General features: G+C 35.5%; 1 protein-coding gene across 6 annotated transcripts in view; it reads right to left on the reverse strand.

Annotated features, from left to right (window-relative positions):
* LRBA (LPS responsive beige-like anchor protein) overlaps positions 1 to 25,990 on the reverse strand; it is a 518,726-nt gene that overhangs the window by 234,529 nt on the left and 258,207 nt on the right. For 4 of the 6 annotated variants that reach the window (XM_036424848.2, XM_036424849.2, XM_045576657.1 and 1 more), the window contains one exon: positions 2,577 to 2,737. In XM_036424848.2, coding sequence (XP_036280741.1) covers positions 2,577 to 2,737 — 161 coding nt within the window. The remainder of the gene's footprint in view (positions 1 to 2,576; positions 2,738 to 25,990) is intronic. The other 2 variants (XM_036424850.2, XM_036424851.2) reach the window with 1 other exon arrangement.

Consider the following 25,990-nt stretch of genomic DNA (forward strand, 5'->3'; position numbering starts at 1 on the left):
AAAATGTCCTGTCTTCTTAGTTAAATCAATTATAAAAAAGTGAGAAGTTATAAAACCAAGACATTAGCCAGTAATATCTATTTTAAATATTCAAATTCCACGTTAGAGCATAGTATTTATCCACGCTAAATTCTATAATTCCAACTGCTTTTTTTTTTTTATCATATTAACTGGGGTTTTTTTGCATTCTTGACTCTTACTATGTTTATTTTCATTAGCTTTCTGTTGTTATTAAGTTAGGAATAAAAAACAAAGACTTAAAATTAACACAAAGTTAAAAATGAATGACAACTATAAGATACTTTAAAAATATTTTAAAATTAAGCTCTTTGTTTACATAACACATTAGCATAATTTATGCTAATATGTTATGTAAACAATACTATAGCACAATTCATGTGCTGAGTTCCAAAACTGTCTAATATTTATTAGTTAAAATAAAAATGACATACAAAATATAATTAGAGTTTATATCTTTTTTAAAAAAATGTTATATTAAATATGACATATCTTCTTAACTGGAAGACCACTGAAGAATCTCCTACACATTTAATTAGTTTTTTAAAATATACATTTCAGATTTAAATTTTGTTTTTAATCTTTTCAGAGCCTTTTAAGTATTAATGCAAAATGTTATCAAGTAGAATGAAAACTGCATAAAATGATTAACTGTACTTCTCTCTCTCAATGTGGAAGTACATAATAAAATACAGATAAGTAATTAATACTATATTAATCTTTCAATTATTATTTAGAGCCATTAGAGTGAAATCTGCTTCTATATAGGATTTAAAATGTCTTCATTAAGTAATAGTAAGCATTTCTAATAACTTTTTTAAAATCAGCCTTTTAGCATTAAAAATGTTGTCATGATAATTATTTTTAATGTAAAATTCAACAATAAGATATAAACTGATTCATTACGAAGAAGCTTATCATGCCCAAAATGGCTAAATATACTATTTTTGAAAAACAGACTTTAATAAGCTCTGTCATTAAATATATTCCACAAATTTTAAATTCAGTTACTGATATTTCAGATAAAAGGACTAACAGTTCACCTCTGTGCAATTTTAGAAAACAATCCCTCTTTCCAGATATAAAACAAAAAATTTTCATGGAAGCATTTTTATTTCCATTCATTGACTACAGAACTCACAACTCAATGTGAAATGACAGTTAACAAGACAGAAAAATACTTATTAAATTTTAAGTGCACATGGTAACAACTGTTTGACTGAAAAGGATAAAGCCCCATAAAGGCTGATTTTTCAATGTAAGGGTCATTAGCCAAAAACAAAAACACAAAAACAGGAAAGGTAGGGGTGTGTGTGTGTGTGTGTGTGTGTGTGTAATCTCTAACACCACATAAAAAGTCCATGAACCTTAAAAGCAAAAGTGGCCTAATTAATTCTACATCTTATTTCTCCTTCTCCACCTCCTGCAGTTGAAGATGTAGGGCTCTGAGACTATTATTGCTTTTAGATCACTTTGTTATTGACTAGTCTCTGTATGATCATTTATTTTAAAGGACTGATGTCACATTTGGTGTTATATATGACATATTGTGGACATTTTCTTCCAGAAATGGCTCTTTAAGGCAGAGTGCAAGAGGTTAAGCTGCCTGACTGAGGCCAAATCTAAGACCACAGACTTTTAATCTAAATTCCCAATATCCTTATTTATGTAAGTTAACATGTATTTTTGTATACTGGGTACTATCATTTAACTATAAACTGCTGCATATTAAACTAATCCCTTCCAAACGAGAAAATAACACTATTTCTTAACTTATTAAAAAAAATAACCAATTTTTATTTTATAAAATCATTATAATTTTACTATGGAGAGGGACATTTTCTTCCTTAATCAATACATCTTAATAGACTTTCAAAAATTATAAAGTATTAAGTGAAGCCATATGTCCAAAGAGAATAAATTATCAAATCCAAATGACTTTTTCAGTTTTCCAATTTGCTCATCAGGCTTCTTCTACCTAAACTGAATCATAGTGATATGCATTATATCAAAATAGGAAAAGTGTTTTGTTAAGCTCTGATAAGAAGATGATGCAGAACAGGAACATTTGAAAATAATGCCTATTCTCTTCTTCCACGAGTCATTTGTCACAACCACCTACAAATCAAGGCTTAGAATGTATCTAGCCACTTGGACATTTATTATCACATCTCCCACTTCATAATCTCATGCTAAAATACCCTGGTTGAGGGAAAACCATACACACACAACAGAACCTGGAAACGTATTTGGTTTGTAAATGCTGTCTTTCTGTTATTCATGGATCTAAGGCCGGTGTCCTGGATTAATCCACTCAAAGCTGTACGTGCCATTTTAAAGGGTATTTTATCCTCCTGCTCTGAAACAAAGGGTCTATATAAGTTTTTGTATGTGAACATAATAAATAAATACACTTGACACCATAATTTAATAGGACTCTACATTAACTATAAAAAATGTAACTTCTCTTTCTGGGGTAACTAGGAAATGTGGTGTTGGGACCATTTTACAGAGCCTTGTAATAATGAAGATATGCTCTTCATTACCAAGTACTGTACCTGCTGCTACTGGCAAGGAGTAGTTTATACACTGACCATGTTCCACGGCTGTTTTTAGTGTCGCTTCAGGATGTGTCGATCCTAGAGGGTTACGCACAAATCGTCGCCGGCGCCGCAAGTCATCTTCCCAGTAGTCAAGGCGCCAGAACTCACGAGGACGACTACAATGAAACAGAGAAGCCACATATGTTAGCAATTATCAAACAGCGTGGTAGCACTGAATTTCTGCATAAAGCTCTCCTTGTTTGCTCTGCCTTTTTTTTACCCCCCACCCCCTTTCCTCTTAATTCTCCCTCCACCTCACACTCCCCTTTCTGCAATCTTTAACTTAGGTATGTCCTTGAAAATAACAATATCACCTTCCAGTCTAAGGAACTCCTTTTCCTTTTTCTTGGAAGGTGAAATGAGCACTAAATACATCATTTTGAAATGAATTGCTGACAGTGTGATCAGTTTCCCCACACTCCAGTGGCATGTGCTCTGATTTCAGCCTCATTTCAGCCTCAGCAGGGCACCTTTCTCTGTGGCTGCATTTATAAACCAGAATAGGGAAAAGGCTATTATAAATATGGTATAACATTACCTATATTAATCAAAGTCTGTCCCCCTTCATTTTTCTTCCTAATTTGTGCCTTTTTGCACAAGGTCAGTAAATCATACCATGAATTCTTGGTCCAGAAAGTGTTAACTTTAATGAATATCTCAGTTACATGGTTATGTATGTGATAATAAAATATTACTCTGTTTAGATGTGCAGGAATTTAATTAAAATAATCTCTTAAAATATTCATTACATTTAGCCCCTGAGGCTTAGAACAACACAAGAAAATGCATTTCTTTTCCATTTACTGTTTTTAAATAAACCATTCCTATAGAGTGAAATAGCAATCTATTTTCAAGCAAATCAGATTGGATTTCTGTTTTATGTAGTCTGTTTTTATATTTAATTAAAAACTACATGCTATATGATGTGCAATAATTGCTATATCAAAAGCATACTTTTGGAAATATATTTTTTAAAGGGTTCACTCAATTCAAGTTCTATATTTTCCCCAATTATGTAGATGTTGTACATGGCAATGCATAAATGTCAACTTTCTCTCCTATTAACTAATTGTGATCTAACATGCTGGAAAATATTTTATAAAGAAAACACTAATAGTAAGAAAAAAATCTCTGCAGAATGTACTTATTCACTAAAGATACACAGCATGAAAACCTATGAGTCTCGATAATGAAATTTTAAAAATTCATAATCGAAACTTCTGCAAGTAATGTCTAATATAAAATAAAATCTCACTTATGTTTCATGAGCTAATAAAATTGTACCTGTCAGCTTTGACAAATTAGTAGTCTTGAGCAATTGACAGTCCCAAAATACTCACATAAAAGTTACCCCTATTTTAATGTTTTAAAGTGGTATAAAATTCGAAAGATTTATAGTGAGTACTTAATTAAAAATTATCCTATATTAATAAGAGCATAGGTAACAACAGTATATTATTTAAAGAAAATATTTTTTTTTAAAATAATAGGAATCTATGCTCTTTTCTGAGAATGCTGGATAGACACAGAGAACACAAACAATTTTCCTTTGTTGATTTTGATCATGCATAAAGAGGAGATATAATGCACTCAAAATGGAGTGCCGAAGAATATAAGAATTAACAGACCTCAAAAGAAAAATTAAAAAGCTTTTATTCTTCTTTGTTGTTCTGCTGTTTAAATTTTAAATGAAAACTAATGTTATCGTTTAAAAATAAATAAGGAATACCTACAGAATATACACACAAACAAAAGACGACAGTTGTTTGAGCTCAATTAATGAAACAAAATTCTCCTTAGGTGAGAGGGGGAAAGGCACACAGATGGCTCTGTGCTTGGCTTTGATAGTCATGGAGCTCGGATAGGCACTTCATCATTCTGCCTACCTACATTTATCTGTTAAAATTATTATCAAATATCAGCCAGGATGCAGTCGTGAATCACAGGCTGCTCCTCGTCTTCAGGGGAATGATACAATGAGGGTCTATTCATCAGTGCGGCAATCGGCACAAGTAATTAGTTCCCTAGGCTGAGATCCCCTACAAGGCCTATTTCAGTCAGCACCACAAACATATGACCATGTAAAGCTAATGAAAGCTGCTAAAATTTGTTAACCTTTTCTGCCATCAATCCTTCTAATATTCCATGCTTCAGTATTATGCAAAGGTGGTAAATTATTAATTTGTCATTAATCCATCCTTCTGAATTTTGAATCAAATTAAAAGATGTCATTCTTCTTGATAACAATTAAAATTATGAGATGTTAAGCTGCTATTATAAAATTATTACTAAATTAGGTAACAACATATTGCAGTATAATGCATGAGAATGAAGTCAAACTGAAGGCTAATAAAGTGTGTGTAGTGGTTTTGTCATACAGTAGAAAAAAAACAGAGGAATTATAAAATCACCCACAAATTATCAAGTAACTAAAAGATAGCATGTATAAGAATAATAATCAAAATTAGAAGCAAGCAGAACTATAATATTTATTTCTGTGCTTTGTGATACTAACAAAAAATTGTCACAATGGTGACATTTGGCTGAAACAAAAGCCCCAACACATTAAATCTGAGAATTTGTCTGCATAGTAAAAAAAAAAAAAAAAAAAAAAAAAAAAAAAAATGTTTAAGACAAGGTTTGCACTAACTACATATTTCTGTCTTCAAATGTAAATATCTTACCAAACTAAAAAATACTTAGATATAACACAAGCAGAATGAAGAACTTTATACCTTAACATAATCTGCACAATAAGCTATGTCCTCAGACTACCTTCTCCATACAAGTCATCTACTTCCTGTACAATGCTTTAAAGTATTCTGAAGACAAAGCAAACACCACTTATTTCAGATCACAAATCTAGAATGAAATGCAAAAATCACATAGAGAGATCAACATTTTCAATGTCTTTTTGAGAGTCTCGCCATATAAAAGCACTGTTCTAGGTGACAGGATGAAACCCTTAGGGAAGTTACTCATAATGGAATACTTACTGGCCTCATCTGAAACAATAGCATTTATCACCCAATTTCTGTTGGTGAGCGTAACACATGTTCTTTGGACAGAAGTCATACTCATTTTTTCAGATGAAGGTAATTACAAGCATGTTTAAAGTCACTTACACAGTAACAAAACTGGGCCTAAGAGTGTAATGTTTTGTCCTCTTGACCCTAACTCCCTCCAACACATTCAGTATATAAAATTCTATCACCCAAAAAAGAAGCATGATTTGTCATTTGAGAAATGATCAGAAAGGAGAATGTGTAGTTTTCAATTATCAACATACTGTAACTTCTGGTCATCCATATAAAGTTTTCACTCTCATTTAAGAAATATTGCCATCCCCTCCCCCAAAAATCCCTGCTAGGAGAAACAGGATTAAAAAAATGGCAAATTTGGCATAGTGACCCAACTTTCACCCCATAAGTTTATGAATTAACAAAACAAATTACTGTACTATCATGGATGGTTAGTAAAATTAAAAAGACTCCAAGAATTCAAAGAGATGGTGGACCAAAACCAAGTATGGATGAGAAATCATTTATTCTGAAGCCTTACAAATATGTTTAGATCACTATATAGTATCCCCCTCCCTCTCTCTCTATATATATATAACTACTCCCCAAAATTATATTAATACTACATGATGCCAACATCCACAAACTTCATCTTTATCCATTTCCACTAATAACTAAAACTAAGATCACAAGAATTATTCAAATTAAGGATGTGAGCCTGGGATCTGTAAGATCTGGAAATAAAGCCTTTTCTGTAAAAGGGGCTATAATTAGGTCCCCTATCAATACACAGCCTCTAAGTAGTACTCAAATCTTTGACTAATAGGAATACATGTGTCTTTGAAAGTTGAGGATGATACTAAAATTAGATGTTATAACTTTTATTTCTAATTATTTCTCCACAATGTTTGTCCTAATGTCAAAATCTGAGATTAAAATTACAAGGTAGCTCTAATTGTCTTTTTCTAATTATAAATCATCTATCTTTCTAAATGTAAATCTTTTACATTTATGTTTGTATACACACTTCTTTAACATATCACTACAATCTACAGAAAAGAATACAAGATGATGCCATTTTATATATACAGAATATATATTTTCTATTCAACAAACACAGAATTTGATAGATTGCTGAAATAACTCTTAGAAGGGAACATAACTGAAACATCAATACCAATTTATTCCCTTTCCTAGGCCTATTGTGGTTAGTGATCAGGCAAAACAAATGAATAAGAATAAGCAAAATGAAAATCAGTTCTAAAAGGTAAAAGTATTTAAAGAGAGAATCAAGCCCTAGTAAGGTGGCTCAGATGGATGAAACATCGTCCCACACACCAAAAGTGTGTGTTCAATCCCCAATGGATAAATGTTTCTCTCTCTTCCTCTCTTTCTCTCTCTCTCCTTTCCTCCCTTCTTTAAAATCAATTTTGAAAAAAAAAGAAAAAATACACATATATCCTCAGGTGACAGTTAAAAACAAACCTCGCCGAAACCGGTTTGGCTCAGTGGATAGAGCATCGGCCTGCAGACTGAAGGGTCCCAGGTCTGATTCCGGTCAAGGGCATATACCGTGGTTTCGGGCACATCCCCTGTGGGAGTTGTGCAGGAGGCGGCTGATCGATGTTTCTCTTTCATCGATGTTTCTAACTCTCTTTCTCTCTCCCTGGCTCTCTGTAAAAAAAATCAATAAAATATATGGGGGGGAAAAACAACCTCACACAGAATCAATTATTAAGATATGACCCACATTCTTCCTATAATAGTTGAATGATTCAACCAAAAATAATCTATTATTTTCCACATGTAAATTATAGATTTTTTAAAGTTCAGTTTTCCTCAAAGAAAGTATGGTAAGCCAGTTAACAATGTATGAATAGATAAATATTGAAAAAAGAATTCTAAACTATTTTCTAATAACAGTGATTGACTCTTTCCTTAACTTGAGCCAGATGCTAGGGATATAAGAACTATTAAGATATTGTCCTTAATTAAGAAGTACAAATGGGACTCAGTAGTTAAGAGTGTTGTCCTGCACACAGATGGGTCTCAGGTTTAATTCCCGGACAAGGGCGCATATACCTGGGATGTAAATTCGATCCCCAGCCCAGGTCAGGGCATATAGGGAAGGCAACCAATCGATGTTCTTTCACACTGATGTTTTCTCTGTCTCTCTCTTTCCCCCGCCCCTATTCTTCCTCTCTTCCTCATTCCCTCCTCCCCTCCTCCTCTCTTCCAATACTCCTTCCCTCCCTTCCAGTCTCTAAAATTATGCTCAGGTGAAAATTAATTAATTAATTAATTAATTAATAGTACAAACTGGTAGTTACAAAATAGTCACTGGGATGTAAAATAGACATAGGGAATATAGTCAGTAATATTGTAATAATTATGTAATGCCATGTGGGTATTAGATTTATGGGGGAAATACTTCTTAAGTTATATAAATGTCTAAACACTATTCTGCACACCTGGAACTAATATAGTACTGAATGACAACTGTAACTGAAAAATAAAAAATAAATAAAAACACAGACTTCAAAAAAATATACTGTCACTGACCTGGGAAACAAAACAAATAAGAAGAAGAAAAAATAAGAAGAATTAAAAACAAACAAACAACAAAAAAAACACACATGTATGATAGAGCAGAACTTTATTAAGTGGCTATTAAACTGCACAATTCTGGGGAACACTGTTCACATCAAAATGTGTAAGTGGCACTTCGGGAGTTGTACAATGCTAGGCTTGCATTGCCGTATGAAGACTGTGTGAGAACAATAGGGTGCTATGAGAATGCCTATATTTTTCCCTCTCCATACAATACTCATGCTCCTCTCTCTGATAGCTAAATTTAATCTTGGAGATAGGAACCTGAAGAAGGTCCTTCCAATGCTATCAATAGCAGTCACGTGTAAGTACTTATTCCTCTGCTACAGGAAAAGGTGTTCGCACCAGAACGGATATGGTTGTCAAAAAACAGGCAAAACTCAAAATGTAGAATAAAACAACCAAAAACAAAAGAAAAACATTAACATTTATGTCAGTGAAGTCGTGAAGTTCATATTACTTTAAGGAAGATTACTTTCTTGATAGTATATTAAAGTAAAATACTATATTACTGAATGCTAATTACTGAAATCAGTGATAGCTATATAAATATTCCACTAATTCCATAGTCTAAATATATTGGCACTTTTTTTCAAATTAGCCATATATATATACATCTCTCTTCTCAACTATTTTAGTGTCATTTTATGTGATTTGGTTCTATATCAACAAAAGAATGCTAGTTTTGTTTTTGTTTTGTTTTTTTAAACTATCACAAAGAAATTATATTAGAAAAATTTTCCATTTTCCACCTTACCCAGTTTCTTGTGACAATACCTGATAAATACTTATGACCTTACAAAAGCCAGTAATAAATTCTTTTGGCTACAGAAAAATTCTAAATCCTAGAAAAGCTTAGTACATAACATTTATTCTTAAACTAGAAGCCCAGTGCACGAAATCTGTGCATGGGGTGGGGTGGGGGGAGGTGCCCCTCAGCCCAGCCTGGACCCTCTCAAATCTGGGACCTCTCAAGAGATGTCTGACTGCCTGTTTAGGCCCCATCCCGGTAGGATCGGGCCTAAATGGGCAGCTGGACATCCCTCTCACAATCCAGGACTGCTAGCTCCCAACTGTTGCCTACCTGCCTGATTGCCCCTAACCGCTTCTGCCTGCCATCCTTATCACCTTCTAACCACTCCCCTGCCAGCCCAATTGCCCCTAACTGGCCTCCCTTGCCGGCCTGATCACCCCTAACTGACCTCTGCTGCCGGCCTGGTCCCCCCCAACTGCCATCTCCTGCAGGCCTGGTCCCCCCAACTGCCCTCCCCTGGTGATCTGGTCACCCCTGCCTGCCTTCCCCTGTCAGCCTCATTGTCCCTAACTGCTCTCCCCTTCTGGTCTGGTCCCCCCCCCCTCCCAAATGTCCTACCCTGCAGGCTTGATCGCCCCCAACTGCCCTCCCTTGCAGGCCTGGTCCCTCTCAACTGCCCTCCCCAGCTGGCCATCTTATGGGGACAGCTATCTTTGACTACATGGGGGAAACCATATTGTGTGTTGGAGTGACAGTCAATTTGCATATTACTCTTTCATTAGATAGGATAGACGACTAGTGCATGGGTGGGGGCTGACTGGTTTGCCCTGAAGGGTGTCCTGGATCAGGATGGGGATTCTCTTGGGGCATGGAGTGGCCTGGATGAGGGGCCTGTGGTAGTTGGCAGGCTGGCCATGTTCCCCAGTGACCCAAGCATAGGCCAGGACTGGCTGGAAGCAGGTATCTGGGGTTTATTTATCTTCTATAATTCAAACTTTTTAAAAATATATATTTTATTGTTTTTTCACAGAGAGGAAGAGAGAGGGACAGAGAGTCAGAAACATCAATGAAAGAGAATCATCAACCAGCTGCCTCTTGCACACCCCCCACTGGGGACGTGCCTGCAACCCAGGTACATGCCCTTGACTGGAATCGAACCCGGGACCCTTCAGTCCGCAGGCCGACTCTATCCATTGAGCCAAACCGGTTTCAGCTATAATTCAAACTTTTTAGCCTTAAGTAGAGGCCAAGGCAGTCCAGGGCAGCCCAGGGTGGTGGGAAGCTTGGCTTCCTCCATCACCAGGGGCAACCCAAGCCTCCTGCTTACACCATCTCCGTGGGCACCACCATCTTTGTTGGAATTTATTTATCTTCTATAATTGAAACTTTGTAACCTTGAGCACTGGCCAGGTCAGGCCAGGGTGGACAGAATGCTTGGCTTCCTCCATGGCCAGGGGCAACCCAAGGCTCCTGCTTGTTCCAGCTCTGTGGCCACTGCCATCTTGGTTGGGTTAATTTGCATACTTGCTCCCGATTGGCTTGTGGGCATGGCTGGTGGGCATAGTGGAGGTACGGTCAATTTGCATGTTTCTCTTTTATTATATAGGATTTTTATATTACCTGTTTTAATAAGTCCTATATCTGGCTAGTTTCTATTTTCATATTTTTAGATTAAAAATGCATGCTAGACCTTACAACTAAAATAAATAGTAACCTCTAAAAAAAAAAGTAAACATTTTCAGTTCATTGTCACCTAGAAGATAAAATTGCTTAAGTTCTACAGGGATTTAACTTTCTGCATTATAGTAAATCCTGGTGAAATAATGTTCAGGTACCATAGGGTATCATACAACATAAAATTATACTTTATCTCACAAACTGAACTCTAGAGTGCCATCATGCAAATAGGCAGAAAGAAAATTAACTAAAACCTCTGTTTACCAAGTACCAACTATAAGTCAAAGGCAGGTGATCTATGGACTGTGCTATCTTAATGAAATGAAAGAAAAAACCATTCAAATGTGTGGATCCCAGGGGAAGAAACATGTTCAACAGCAGGATTATTTCTTCATTGAGGCCTGACATAGGGATTTGATATTAAGTTGAGTCACTAAAGCTTCATTATATTACTTATGCAAAATAATATTTTATGTAGTTATGAATAATTGCATGGTACTATTTGGTGCATTTCCTCATTTGGTTTTAGAAGCATGTGGAAATCCATCATCAATTAGCTGTTACTTCGAGTATTTTATAAAAATATAATTTTGCAAAAAGGTAATTATTCAAAAAATAATCCCAAACTTTTCCTAGTTGCTGATAGCCTTTTAACCATTTTCTTATTCAGTCAGCATTTTTATCAATAAAAAAAAGTTATCAGAAAATAAATATAGTGTTAATTGTGCTACCAATTAAACTCTAATAAAACACAATTTAAAAAAATTCAAATAAATTATGTTGCTGGTTAGTAAAAGCCCTAAAATTCACCTCAGTAGCCGTACTATATAGACAATCTGACCTATTTTCCCAACATCTAAATTTTTTAAAATTCACCAAACATTTCTTGAGTGCCAACTAAGTACTAAATTTTTAAAAAATATATTTTATTGATTTTTACGGAGAGGAAAGGAGAAGGATACAGAGTTAGAAACATTTATGAGAGAGAAACATCAAGTCAGCAGCCTCCTGCACAATCCCTACTGGGGATGTGCCTGCAACCGAGGTACATGTCCTTGACCAGAATCGAACCTGGGACCCTTCAGTCCACAGGCCAACGCTCTATCCACTGAATCAAACCCATTAGGGCAAAGTACTAGATTTTGATACACAGAAGTGAATTATGATGGACTCAGCCTAGAATTTTTTGTGTGCTATAATCAGGATAAGGAAATGATCAAATATAAAAAAATAACAATTTTGAAATAAACAGCATTTACTGCATTGTGCTATTTCATAATTTTGAAATAGACAGCATTTACTAGACATTGGGCTCTTTCATATGTTCATTATCACCAAGACTCACAATAACCCTGCCATGATTAAATACTGGTACTTTGATTTTAAAGAAGAAACTAAGTCTCACCCATCAGTAGCAAATAATAAGCCATGGACTTCAAAGCCAATGAGCTCTTCACATGACATTTTCTGTAGAAATTCTTATTGGACACTGTTATAGGTACAATTAAAGTACTAATGAACCCTGCCTGGTAGGATTGAGGATTTCATTAAGATTTCAATGAAGATCTCTTTTGTAAGTTTTATGAGGACAAGGGTTTGTGTCTAATTCACTGACCAAGCACAGTAAGTGGAACAAAGCTGGAACGTAGTAAATAATCGATTAAAGAATGAACAAGATGACTTTTTAAAGAAACATAAATGACAAACAGGAATCTTCTGGGGAAAATGGAAAGGACATCCTGGAACAGAAAAAAGAGCATAAACAAAGGCATGGGGACCTAAAAAGGCATTTTTATCTAAAGAAGTTCAAGAAAGAAAGATCATTTCAAAGCAGCCTTAGTAGTTCAGTTTGTTCATTAAATTCTACACATGAGACAGACCCATAGAGAGCAGGCAGACAGGTTTGGTGGTTGGGGGGAGGGGAAGGAGGAAGGATCCAGGAAAAAAAAAAAAAAAAAAAAAAGAGAGAGAGAGAGAGAACTCATGGATATGGATAACAGTGTGGTGGCTGCAGGGGAGGTTGGGGGGATGGGGGAGTGGTGGTGATGGAGATTTAAGAGAGCATAGAGGGGATAAATGGTGATGGAAATAAAAATAAAAAAAAGGAATAATAATTTTAAAAAGCAGCCTTAGAGTACCAATAGCTAAGATAGAAAACACAGGTTTAGAACCAAGATTTCAAAAGGGCTTGTATAGTCAACTGAAATAGTTACTTTTATATCCTATAGTCAAGAGACAACCCAGCTTCCTCAATAATACAGGTTTAATCCAATCAGCCTTGCATGTTACATGGCAGCGATATAAATAAAAGAAGGCAGAGGGTGTGGAGCCTAGGGGCTAAGATTCCAGGGACACATTTGAATTGGGATAGATTAGATTTGCTGAGACATTCAACGTGGAAGATGAAAAAAAGGAGATAATGAGAATAAAACAGGTTTGCGACAAAGGGGGCAAAGAGGGGATAAAGATGCTACTTAACTGAAATGATCCAGGTTAAGTAGGTGTGGTAGGGAAGAATAATCGTGTCCTAGATTCCTAATAATGTCTAGGCAGAAAAGTCTAACAAATAAGCAATATAACTTGGTAATTCAAAAAGCAGCCTGGCTAGAGATATAGAATTAGGAGATTTATCAGCTTTGGAAGTCAGTGAAATTAAACCTTCATCTAACAAAAGTTTACCAAGCAGTTATTATAAGCTAGGCAGTGTGCTAGATCCAGAGAAAATTGTATCCAAAGGATGGGAGAAAAGTATGAATAAAATCTGGAAAATCCCATTATTTAAAATATTACAAGAGAAAAAGGGATCAATGAAATAGAGAGGAAAGCAACTGCTCCTTACAGTCAGTGAGATAATAGGAAAATCCAAATAGAAGGGGACCATAAAGGACAAAGAAGCAGACTCTTCAAAGCTGTGGGTGAGCAAAAATATTTAATTCTGCATAAATAAGGACAAAGAAAGAAAGAAAAGCTTGTATGCTTCTGAGTTTTAAACAGTTATATGATATATAATTTATACACTGTAAAATTCACCTGTTAAAGTGTACAATGCAATGGGTTTTAGTATTGATAGAGTTGTGCAACTATTACTGTAATCTACTTATAGATTTTTATTCCCCCAAAAAGCAATCCCACACACACCCATTACCCATCATTCCTCATTCTCCCTTCCTTGGGAATGGACATGTAGAGGATTTCTCATTATGTAGGATAAAAAGTCAGTGCATGTGTTTGCTTTGACTTGGAGCTTCTTAAGTTTGAACCAATATATATCTAATAATAGAAGAATATGCAAATTGTCCCAGATGCCATCACAGTAACAGTAATGACCAGCAGGCTGCATGGGGTGACCAGGCCAGCAGGGGGTTAGTGAGGGATGACCAAATGACTGAACAGCAGGCTGCATGGGGTGACCAGGCCAGCAAAGGGGCCATTTAGGGGCGATCAGGCCAGCAGGCAGAGGCAGTTAGGGGTGATCAGGCTAGCAGGGGGGCAATTAGGGGTGACCAGGTACACAGACAGTTGAGCAGTTAGGAACCAGTGGTCCCAGATTGTGAAAGGGATGTCTGACTGCCGGTTTGGGTCCCATCCTACAAGAATCAGGCCTAAACATCAGTCGGACATTCCCGGAGGGGTCCCGTATTGGAGAGGGTACAGGCTGGCCTGAGGGGATAGCTTCCCTCCCTGTGCATTCATGAACTGAGACTCTAGTGTGTGTGTGTGTGTGTGTGTGTGTGTGTGTGTGTGTGTGTAAATCAACTGGACGGCAGAATAACCAGTCAGCTGATCAGGGCCTGCTGGCCAACCTCTTGGTCCCTCCCTTCAGCCAGCAGGCTCCAATAGCCCAATGGGGAACCAGGGGTGCGTGGCAGCAAATGTGGGTGGTGTCAGGCCCCAATCACCCCATCAGTCACCCACACACAGAGGGTGACCTGCAGTAGTGGCAGAGGGGGGTGGGGCTGGCTGCTGGCAGCCAGGGAACATCGGCCCTGATCACAGGACAGGCCTAGAAACGTTATCTATTCATAAATTTTGTGCCCTGGGCCTCTAGTTTTAAAATAAGTTATATTGTAAGTGAATGGTAAAAGGTATTTGTATTAGTATTGGAACTTTTTAGAGAGTCTAAGGGCTATGAAAATGCATATCTTTTTAACATTTCCAATACTGCTAAGGAACCGAAGAATTAAGTTTAACCTTTTAAGGGAGATTCTTTAAAACCACATTAGCAAATAATTTATACTATCAGATATATAGAAACTAAAGTTTTGGAGTAATTTATATTTCAAAATACTAGTCTTTAAAACTTTGGGAATTTTAAAGACTAATATTTGAAAGACTGGTATCTGTACATAACAAAAATATTTTGATTTAATTTATTTTATAGTATTTCAAATTCATCACCTTGTCTCTACCGTATACTAGATCTATGACCTTTATATAACTCATTCATCATCTTTGGGCTCCACTGCTTTATAATAACTTGTTCAGCCCATCTCATTGGACTATAGTGAGGAATCAAATAAAATGGAGTCATGGGGAACTGCTTTGACAACAGTAAAATGCTATGAAATGGAGGCTATTGTTTACAGTTGATAAAGAATTTTAGAGTCTGAATACTTCTACATGTCATTTACTTTGTTAAACTAAGTATTTAAAATGGTATCATCGTTGACTTATAACTCAATTTAAACAAAAACAAAACCAATTAAAATGTCCTGCAACAGTCCCTGGCAATGATTAGCTTACTTTCTTTCTCTACAGATTCACTTTAAACACCTCTTTTATAAAATGACAAATTTAAATGGGACCAAGAATATTTTATAAATTATATAAACAACTATGGGCACATTCCAATGAAGAATAATGGTAGCCCGGCCAGCATGGCTCAGTGGTTGAACACTGACCTAGGAACCAGGAGGTCATGGTTCAATTCCCTGTGGGGTGGGCAGGAGGCAGCCAATCAATGATTCTCTTTCATCATTAATGTTTCTGTCTCTCTTTCCCTCTCCCTTCCTTTCTGAAATAAAAAAAAAAAAATCTTTTAAAAAAGAACAATTACGAAACATAATTTTTCCAATATTAACATAACCCAAAATTAAAATAGCAAGGCCATTAGATTAGGGGCAGAGGTGTGTGTGTGTGTGTGGGGGGGGGGGGTGTTGGTTTATAAGGCTTGATGTTTTTAAAGAATAAGTAAAGTAAAACTGAGTAAATTCTGACTTTGTAGTGCAGGTCAGCATTTGTAACTGAAATACCTGGAAGCAATTAATATTCACTAAATGTTTCTAGTAGCTTCCATCACTTGCTTCAAATATGGAAGAACTACATGGTTTATTAAAAAATATATATATACATACATATATATACACATATATATAAGTATATATGTATGTATGTATATATATATAGCAATCTCATACCCCAAACCACCAACTGCTTTGGCATTTAGAACCTCAATTTTTCTCACACTTAGGCCTTATATCAGATTTCTGTTGTGATAGTTCTTAAGATAGCTTATAAGTTATAGAGAGAAGAAAAGGGCAAAGAAATATCAGCCTCTATAGCATATTTTTATCTTTAAATAAATAATTAAAGGCTTAAATGCAACAGCAATGAAGTATAATCCAATACTTGCTTCCTTTCATACAGAACTCTCAGGAAAATACTGGTGAAGACAACTGATTTTTACTAGCATTAAAGAAAAAATACATACTGTGCTTTGCAAGCTAGATAAATTAGCAAAAAGTATGTTCTCCTTATCCACAGGGGAGAACAGACTTATTATGTTACACTTCCAGGTTTTAAAGACAGTTGGAAGCCGGTTCTTTCAATAGTTGCTGTCATCTCCTAGATACTTTCTAGTACTTTCAATTTTGAAGCAATTTTTCACATTCTGAAGTGACTTGTTTTTCTTCTTTCTTTAATACGCTTATTTATTTATTTATTTATTTATGGCTCTCAATGATTAGTTCTGCTTCAGTTTATTTATACTTGTTTAAAAATATTGTTGAGTTCGACCTGCAATTTGGAAAACATTCGTTGAAGTGCCTTAAGGGATATTGGCACTTACAATCTAATAAATGGTCTAACTCTAAAATAAGCAACAAAGAATTTTGTGGCATAAGATCCAAGCCTTAAGAAAAGTCAAGTCCAGAGCTTTTTGAGAGAGACCTTTAGGAAGAGGTCCACTTTAATCAATACACAAGGAATAAGATGGCCCTGTAGGCTTTTGAGAGAGCATAAACAAAAGAAGCCGAAACCAGTTTGGCTCAGTGGATAGGGCGTCGGCTTGGGGACTGAAGGGTCCCGGGTTCGATTCTGGTCAAGGGCATGTACCTTGGTTGCGGGCATATCCCCAGTAGGGGGTGTGCAAGAGGCAGCTGATCGATGACTCTCTCTCATCGATGTTTCTAACTCTGTATCTCTCTCCCTTCCTCTCTGTACAAAATCAATAAAAATATATATTAAAAAAAAAGTAGAGGCCAAAAAAACTAAAAGGAGTAACTGTGTTGACCCCAGTAGAAAATGAGGTATAAAAGAGAAGCTTGGGCTGGCCACGTCATAAAAGACCAAGGATAAAGCACTAGTGAGTTTATATTTCACTCATTCACTCACTTATTTAATCAGCAAACCCTGAGGCACAAAGACCAGTGCCAGGCGCTGGAGATTTAGTCATGTGGTGATAAAGAGGGTCATCCTCAAGGACCTCACAGTCAAATAGAAGAATCAGATAGATATATGAAGATATAATTAAAAATATGTAAAACATGCCATAGGAACACAATGGAAGGGCATTATATGAACTAACCGAAGGCTTCTTGGAAGGCAGTAACTCACAAATAGTGTCAAAGAGTTAACAGATATTAACCAAGAGAATAAGAAAAGTAAAAACATTTTTTTTTCTGAGGGAAGAGCATTAGCAAAGCCAAGTCAATAAGAAATTATTGGATATACGCTAAAGTTAAGTGTTTCCAGAATTTCTGGAGAATATAAGGCAAGAAAGTAGCCAAAGAAGAGGCTATGGAAGCAGATAGGGGCCAGATCATGGAGAACCAAACCGTCTGAGCAATCTGACTCCTGGCTAAAAACTTGTGTGTGACTTTCTTCCACTTTGACTACCGGCAATCACAAAACCTTTACCTGCCATGCATCATGGGATAAGCTGCCCTTCCCGCCACACCAGACTTGGTGCACAGCTCTGAAGGGAGCTGAAGTCAAGGACTAAAATGCCACTGGCCAGTCATGCCCTTGGCCAACTTGCATTTTTAGTCCCTGCACCTTCAACCCTAGATTTCTTTATCTGAAGCCTTGGGCAGGGGCCCTCTTCAGGAACCTCTGCAGGGGCCTTCTTACCACGGAGAAAAGAGATACTTAGAGGAAAAATTCCCCACTCCCATTCAATCTACTCTGAGCCCTTCCCCTTTGCCTCCCTTCAACCCTCGGATCCAAAAGTCTGCTGGAGCCTCTTATTCAAGGCTGCCACAACACTGGGACAACCCCCACACCTATGCTGATCAATGCTGGTCCACTGCACCCTCCTCCGGTGTGCCACTCCATGCAGGAAATGGAGCACGGAAGTCCAGCGGGCTTAGACTCTTGCTTAGACCCCTGCAATAAGTGATTAAAGGCTTAACTGTTTTATTTTCAGTTTGTTGCTTTAGTCAGCTCACCCTATACTGAGCTCATTTCCTTCCCTCTCAGGTGAGCTGAGCTCCTGATATCATCTATGCCATGCTAAAGATAAGGAGTTTGTGTGCTATCTGGAACAGTGAGGGGAGACTGAAGAAGTTTTAGAAGGTATTATGACTACAAAACTTAATTATGAGAAACAATTATTAGAGGGAAGAAACATCTGAAATGAGTACACAAAGAGGTTATTGGAATAATTTAAGAGGATCATCAAAATTAATTTTTAAAATTCTTATTTTTTTCTGATTTATCCTATTAAGTCATTATTATAATTTTCCTAAAATTCTCTGCAATATAAGGTAGGCAATAAATGAATTGGAGATGAAATAAAAGTTCAGAGATATGGGGCAGTTTGTTCAAAATAGCATGGATGGAGCTGGAGAGCATTATGGTAAGTGAAATAAGCCAGTCAGTGAAAGAAAAATACCTTATGATCTCACTTATTTATGGATAATAAAGAACATTATAAACTGATGAACAAAAATAGATACAGAGGCAGAGAAGCATCAAACGGATTGTCAAACTACAGCAGGAATGCTGGGAGGGTGGTGGTGGGGGGGAGATAAGAGATCAACCGAAGGACTTGTATGCAAGCACGGAAGCATAAACAATGGATGCAAGAGAATGGGAGAGAAGGGTGAGGGCATGTGCCCAAAGGTAGGGGAGGCTGGTGAAAGGTCAATGGGGGCAAAAAAAGGAGACATATGTACTATTATTTGTAATACTTTAAACAATAAAATAAAGATAATATATATGAAAAAAATTGGAGAAACCCTGTTTGTGAGAAATCCAATGAATATTAACTAAATTAACAAAACATTTGGAAAAAGTGAATACACTCCATTGCAGTAGAAGTTCCAGGAGGGGAAAAACCACATCCTATTAGACTCTGTCTGTATCCTCTGCTCCTAATACAGAGCCAGACCTGTAAAATGTACTCAAGGAAACTTTGATAAATGAATAAATGAAAGAATAAAAGAATGAATTTATTTCTGCCTAATCAATATATATATATGTGTGTTCCAAAGAATTGATGTGAAAAGTTAATTAAATGTTACATAGAACAACATAGGCCTAAAACTGAAGTAGAGATCAAAGTCTTGAATCTAAGAGTAGATCTGAATAAAGAACAAAGGAATGGCCCAGTAGATGCCACATCAACTCAGCCCAGAAATGATAGACATGTCCTCTACTCACATTCCATTGGTCTTATCAAGGCACCTGACACACATGGGAAATGTGCTCCCTGGCTGAGTAGAAACAGCTCTACACTAGGGAAAGATGGCATGAAACTATGATGATCAGCTAGCCATAGCTGTCACAGATGACAGTAAGCTCCACAACAAAAAATGAACCATGGAAGGGGGAATAGAAAATACCAGGAAGAAAAAGGGGACATGTTTCTATATTAAGATAATTTCCTCACCAGAGGTCAGTCTATTCAGATTTTGCAATTCATGCTTTGTATATCTGTGATGTCTGTAGTAACTTCTCTTTCTGATTTTGCTTATATGAGTCTTTTCTCTTTTAGGCTTAGTGAGTCTAACCAGGGGTTTGTCAATTTTATTAATCTATTCAAAGAAGCAGCTCTTTGTTGTATTCATTTTTTTGTATAATCTTTTTGTTTTCTACAATATTTCATTCAATTCTGCTCTCATTTTTATTATTTCCTTTCTTCTGCCTACTTTGGATTGCTATTCTCCTTTTCCTAGTTCTATAAGATGTAAAGTTAGGTTGTTTACTAGGGATTTCTCTTTTGTTCTGAGATAGGCCTATAATGATATAAACTTTCCTCTTATTACTCCTTTCGCTGCATCCAAAAGTTTTGATATGTCATACTGTCATTCCCATTTGTCTCTATATATCTTTTGATCTTATCTTTTATTTCTTCTTTGACCCATTCAATTCTTAATAGTATGTTGTTTAATCTCCACATATTTGTGGGTTTCTTTACTTCCCTTTTGTGGTTGATTTCTAATTTCAAAGCATTGTGGTCAGAGAATATGCTTGGTACGATTTCAATCTTCTTCAATTTATTTAGGCTAATTTTCAAAGAAAAAGACCTGACAGGATGTTTAATTTTGGAGTATTCAATATAATGTGTATATATAACACAGGTGTGGACTAACTAGCTGAGATCTTAAGGAAGGTGGGTAGAGCCAAAAAAAGAAAAAAGAAGTACTCCAAAGATTAAGGCCTGATTAATCCCAATACTATGACATTGAAAACATCAGAAAAAGCTAGCAAGAACTTTGAGGAGTGCCTATTAGTAGGGGGGGGGGGGGAATCAAAAGAATACGATGTCCCAGAGTCAAATGGAAAAGTCTTTCAAGGAGGAGGTAAACAGTACCGAAAAGTCAAGGAAGATGGACTTGAGAAGTGACTGTTGGGTTCAGCTGTTGGCCCTGAAAACAAGTTTCAATAAAATGATGAGACAAAAGCCTAAGAGATGTGAGTTTAAGATAGAATGAAAGAAGAGAAACTTAGCAAGTAGACACAAATCTTTCTAAGAACTTCTAGTATAGTGAAGAAGTCATTCATATTCTATATACAATAATATATACAATATAAACCTTTAGGGAAAAACATCATGAATGCAAACAGTTCTACCAAATAACATTATATTAATTTTATATTTTACAATATCAAAATGTTCCACTAGACCTGGATACATCAGTGGAATACCCTACGTATAGATAAATTTAACTTAAAAAGAAAAAAGTCAAAATCATAAAAGTTGCAAAGACACCTATGCATGTTCAATTCACTAATGTGCAGAAGCCAGGATTTTAGTGCATTGTGTTGGCAAACATGATAACCAGGGCCTATACTTCCAAAATTGATACTCAGGTATCAGTATTCAACTTTGAGGAGGAAGAAAAAATGATTCTTCAAAATTCATTAATGGGAGCTGAAATATTAGGTCCAATAATAATTAATGTCGTTTTCTAATACTTTTTTAAATCGAATTTATTTAAACAATACAACAAAATTTAATCAACAATATAGTTGCCATTGTTTTCTACTACTTGTGCCCAACGCTCAGGAAGCATTTTAATCCCTCTGTTGTAAAATTCTTGTGATTTTGATGCAAAAAATTCGGTCAATGCATTTTTGAGGCATTCTTCATTATTAAATTTTTTTCCAAGAAGAAAGTTTTGCAAAGAACGAAACAAATGGTAATCGGAAAGGGCAATATCAGGAGAATATGCAGGTTGAGGGAGAACTTCCCATTCCAACTGGCGCAGTTTTTCAGCAGTGATTCTTGCAGTATGCGGTCGTGCGTTATCCTGGTGAAGAATTACGCCCTTCCGATTAATCAGCGAGGGTTCTTTTTCTCTTAAAGCTTGGGCTAACCTTTCCAATTGAGCACTATACACTGCACTTGTAATGGTTTGGGTAGATGGTAAAAGTTCATAATGAAGAATTCCTTTAAAATTCCACCAAACACACAACATCACTTTTTTCGCATGCAAGTCAGGTTTTGGCGTGGGCTGCGGAGCCTCATTTTTGTCCAACCATTGAGGCCGCCTTTTCAAATTAACATACAGCACCCATTGTTCATCTCCGATAACAATTTGCTCTAAAAACGGCAAACGGTTTTGACGAGAGAGGAGCGAACTGCAAATTGTGACTCTTTGATTACGGTTGTTGTCGGTCAACTCATGAGGAACCCATTTTCCAAACTTTTGGACTTTGCCAAGTGCACGCAATTGATTGGAAATTGTTTTTTGTGAACAATTTAAAGTTGTCGCAAGCTCTTGTTGGGTAATTTGAGGATTTTTGCACCAAAAGAGCTTGAAGAGCTTCTTGATCAAAATTGGACACACGGCCTCGACCACTCTTGTCATCTAATGAAAAATTTCCCTCGCGAAATTTCTCAAACCAACGCTGGCATTTTCTGGCGCTAACTGCATCTTGACCAAGAGCACTACAGATGTTTTTTGCAGCCTCACTTGCTTTTCTTCCTAATTGGAACTCGTAAAGCATGCAGTGCCGAATATGCTCTTCATCCGCCATCTTCTTAGCCCTAGTTTTGCAACAAAAACCAAACCAAACACAAACTTTTTCAAGCAAAACTTGTTAATTGCACTTCACACGTTCTGTAGATACCACGTGTTTGAAGGTTATGTCAATACAAGTCAACGCCAAGCAAGATTTTAAACGAATGTTTAAAAACGACATTAATTATTACTAGACCCGATAGTTCTAATAAGCAACATTACTATCCACATTAATCTCAATACCTAAAGTATGAACTGTCTCAAAAAAAATAGAGCCACAAAGAATCAAGTAAGTTTTAATAAAACATTGAATCCTCTAAAGCACATTAGTAGTAATATAGACTGAGGAGAAATATAAATTGAAGAAAAGTATATTCTGCACATTTTAAGTGAGTAACAAATACCACTAAAAATCAGACAACTCAAAACTGGGTCAGAGCTTTCCTTCATTCTAACTGGGCTACATGGTAGACATACAAACTATACATCCATTTTTTTCCTAAAAGTTCTTTGCTATTGCCACTAAACTTAGTCTTTTAATAATGTAGAATGCTATAAAATGCACTGTTGGAAGGTTTTCACATGAAAGTTTAAATTATTGCGTGTATACCCATATACTCAGCTTATGCAAATTACTGTAGTCAAAAGTTTGCTTTTCACTATTTCACTTCATTCATTCAGTTATAGGTGGTGGGCTCGGGATACAGCATGGGGAGAAAACAAAGACCCTCTTCTCATAGCATTTATACTCTTGTCTGTCTGATATTCAACTGTCCCAAAAATGATCTTGCCTCAGAAAAAAAAAATGTATTACTTTTTAATAAATGAGAATTATTCAGGTTAACAAAAATATAAATGCAAGGTAGAAATGTTCCAAAGGGTTTATGAGATTTGGTCCACCTTGTTTTCACTAGAAGCAGAAAAATGAAGTTGTCTGAGCTGTGACTCTTTCCCAACTCCTAAAATTAGGGAAAGGGACAAAACTTTAAAAAGGAAAAAAGATAAAAGTTAAAAGCTATAAATCCTTACATTTCAATGAATTTGTATAAAAGAAATTAGTAGCATCTTCTCAATAATTGGTCAATCTTTTCAGTCCTGATCTTTTCAAATAATAGTAAACTATGATGATTATTAAGCTTCATTCATTGTGTCCTATTCAGCTTATTAGTTTTGAGACAAAATATGGAGTAACCTTCTAGTCTACTATAGTATTTTTCATCATAAAAGCATTAAAAATACTACTTATTTCAATTCTGTAGTAAATTCATAGCAAACATGGTATATATCCAAGCCAGCAGTTTAAATGAAAAAAAAAAAAAAAAGAGTTAAATATCTACTTAAAATCAATCAATTGATCATAGTAGAGAATAACACCAAAATAACACATACATTTTCATATCCTGGAAAAATAAATGCAATTTTACTAGGGGGGAAGATATATTGCATTTTAAAAGAGACCATTCTTTCAAAATTTTATATAGTTATATCAATTCAAGCTGAAAAAGAAAAAAAATCATAGAGAAGTAGATGTTGTTTAAATACCTTATGGTTTCATTTTACACTTCTCATATCAGGGTGAAGTCTTAAAAGTAATTCAAAAGGAAAATGAAAGTATTTTACTCATAGATAGAGTCCATATGTTCTTCAATCTGGAAACCCATTGGGAAAAAGATTTGAGTTTCTAAAAACTGAATTTTGACAATTGGAAGCTGATGTGGCTTTTTTTCTCTCTCCATGAAGAATTGAATCATTCTCAGGGGGAATGAAATCGATCTTTATCAAGTGCAGCAAAGCTTAACACCTATTTAACTCTAAATTACTTACAAAATTTTAGTGAGTCTTCAGAATTTTACAATAACAGTTTATAATAAACGCTTATTCCTAAGCATATGATATTTTTATAAGTTTAGCTCAAGAGGTCATACTTATACATATTTTGGACTGTTTATATTTCAAATTCTATTCTTTTTAGCTCTCTCTCAATGAGTCTATTTCCTATCGATATAAATATTTCAATCTAGTTTCATTACTTCTATTAAGATTGTAACAGTATGTTATAGTTGAATTCAAATATATCTGCAATACTATTAGGCTGTAAGACTAAGGGTAGGGGCTATTTTCTTTACTTTGTATAAACCCTCAGCTTTTTCGAACACCACTAAAAAAGTAAATAATTTTTTATTCTAATCATTGTTGCCTAGATCTAAAATAAAGTTGATAGTCAAAGTTGAAAATACTTTTGCCCTAAAATTAAGGTTGAAAATGGGCAATAGGCTTTTGTTTTAAAATTTTAAAAAATATATATTTTTATTGATTTCAAAGAGAAAGGGAGATGGAGGGAGAGAAACATCAAAGATGAGAGAGAATCACTGATCAGCTGCCTCCTGAACACCCCACTGGGGGTCGAGCCTGCAACTCGGGCACGTGTCCTTGACTGAATTCAAACTGGGGCCCTTTCAGTCTGCAGGCTGATGCTCTATGCACTGAGCCAAACCAGGTAAGGCAAGGGCTACAGTTTTTAAAGGATTCTCAACTTTTTAAAACATAGCACCAATTGGATAAACTGTATTCTATTCCTAATAAACATAATTCCGGATTAAGCAATTTAACAAAAAATTTTTATAGCATACCTATTATGTGAAAGGCAATTTGGTAATGTATGCTGACATGCTTTTAAATGCCCCCACTAAACACATTCATGTTTTAGTGTAAGAAAAAACTATATCAGACTTAAAGTATCTAAGATAGCATATATATATATATATATATATATATATATATATATATATATATTTTTTTTTTTTAAAGCACATACAGGTATGGGCAAAAGTAGGTTTACAGTTATGAGTATGTGAAACAGAGTTAATAAAACTATCATAATAATGGCAACCTGCATGTCTTTTTCAATATAAACAACTGCAAACCTACTTTTGCTGACCACTGTATTGGTTTTGCTTTTTCTTTGAATACATTTAATTTTATTCTGTTGTAAGGTAAACGTGCCCAAAAGCGACCACTTAACGTTGTGGTCCTATATCTCCAATTCCCCCCCGCCCCTATTTTAGAGAAAAACACAATAGAATATAGGATAATGAAGGGAAAGAATTTTAAAATAAAACAACTCTCACTAAAAGCAATTGAAAAAATACTGCATAAAAATGGCAATTACTGCCATAAGTGATCTCCAAACATCTGCTTTGAAAGATTTTACTTTATGATTCAAATGTTCTTATACCTGATCTCTTCTATCATTAATCTAATTTGTTAATCTTTCCAAATTTTATTCTGAAAAACTGTGATCTTTCCAATTACAAATTTTTGTATATCTGAGGTTATGTTTCCATACATACGTTAAAAAAAATATGTCACTATGTAAGAGTACTATAAAAGCAAGATGGTATGTGAAAAACAGTACCAGATGGGGAGAAAGAATATCTAGATTCTAGTTCTGACTTCATATTAAATTAGCTGTTGGTTCCTGAGCAAATCCACTTAACTTATTTGGGACTCAATCTCCTTTTCTATGAAATAAAAAGGCTGAATTGAATAATATGTATGTTTCTACCACTTCAAAATGCTACTGTTTTACTATTCTATTTTTTTTTTTAATGTATCCCA

This window comes from Pipistrellus kuhlii, unplaced genomic scaffold (assembly GCF_014108245.1).
Source record: "Pipistrellus kuhlii isolate mPipKuh1 unplaced genomic scaffold, mPipKuh1.p scaffold_m20_p_8, whole genome shotgun sequence".
Lineage (NCBI taxonomy): Eukaryota > Metazoa > Chordata > Mammalia > Chiroptera > Vespertilionidae > Pipistrellus > Pipistrellus kuhlii.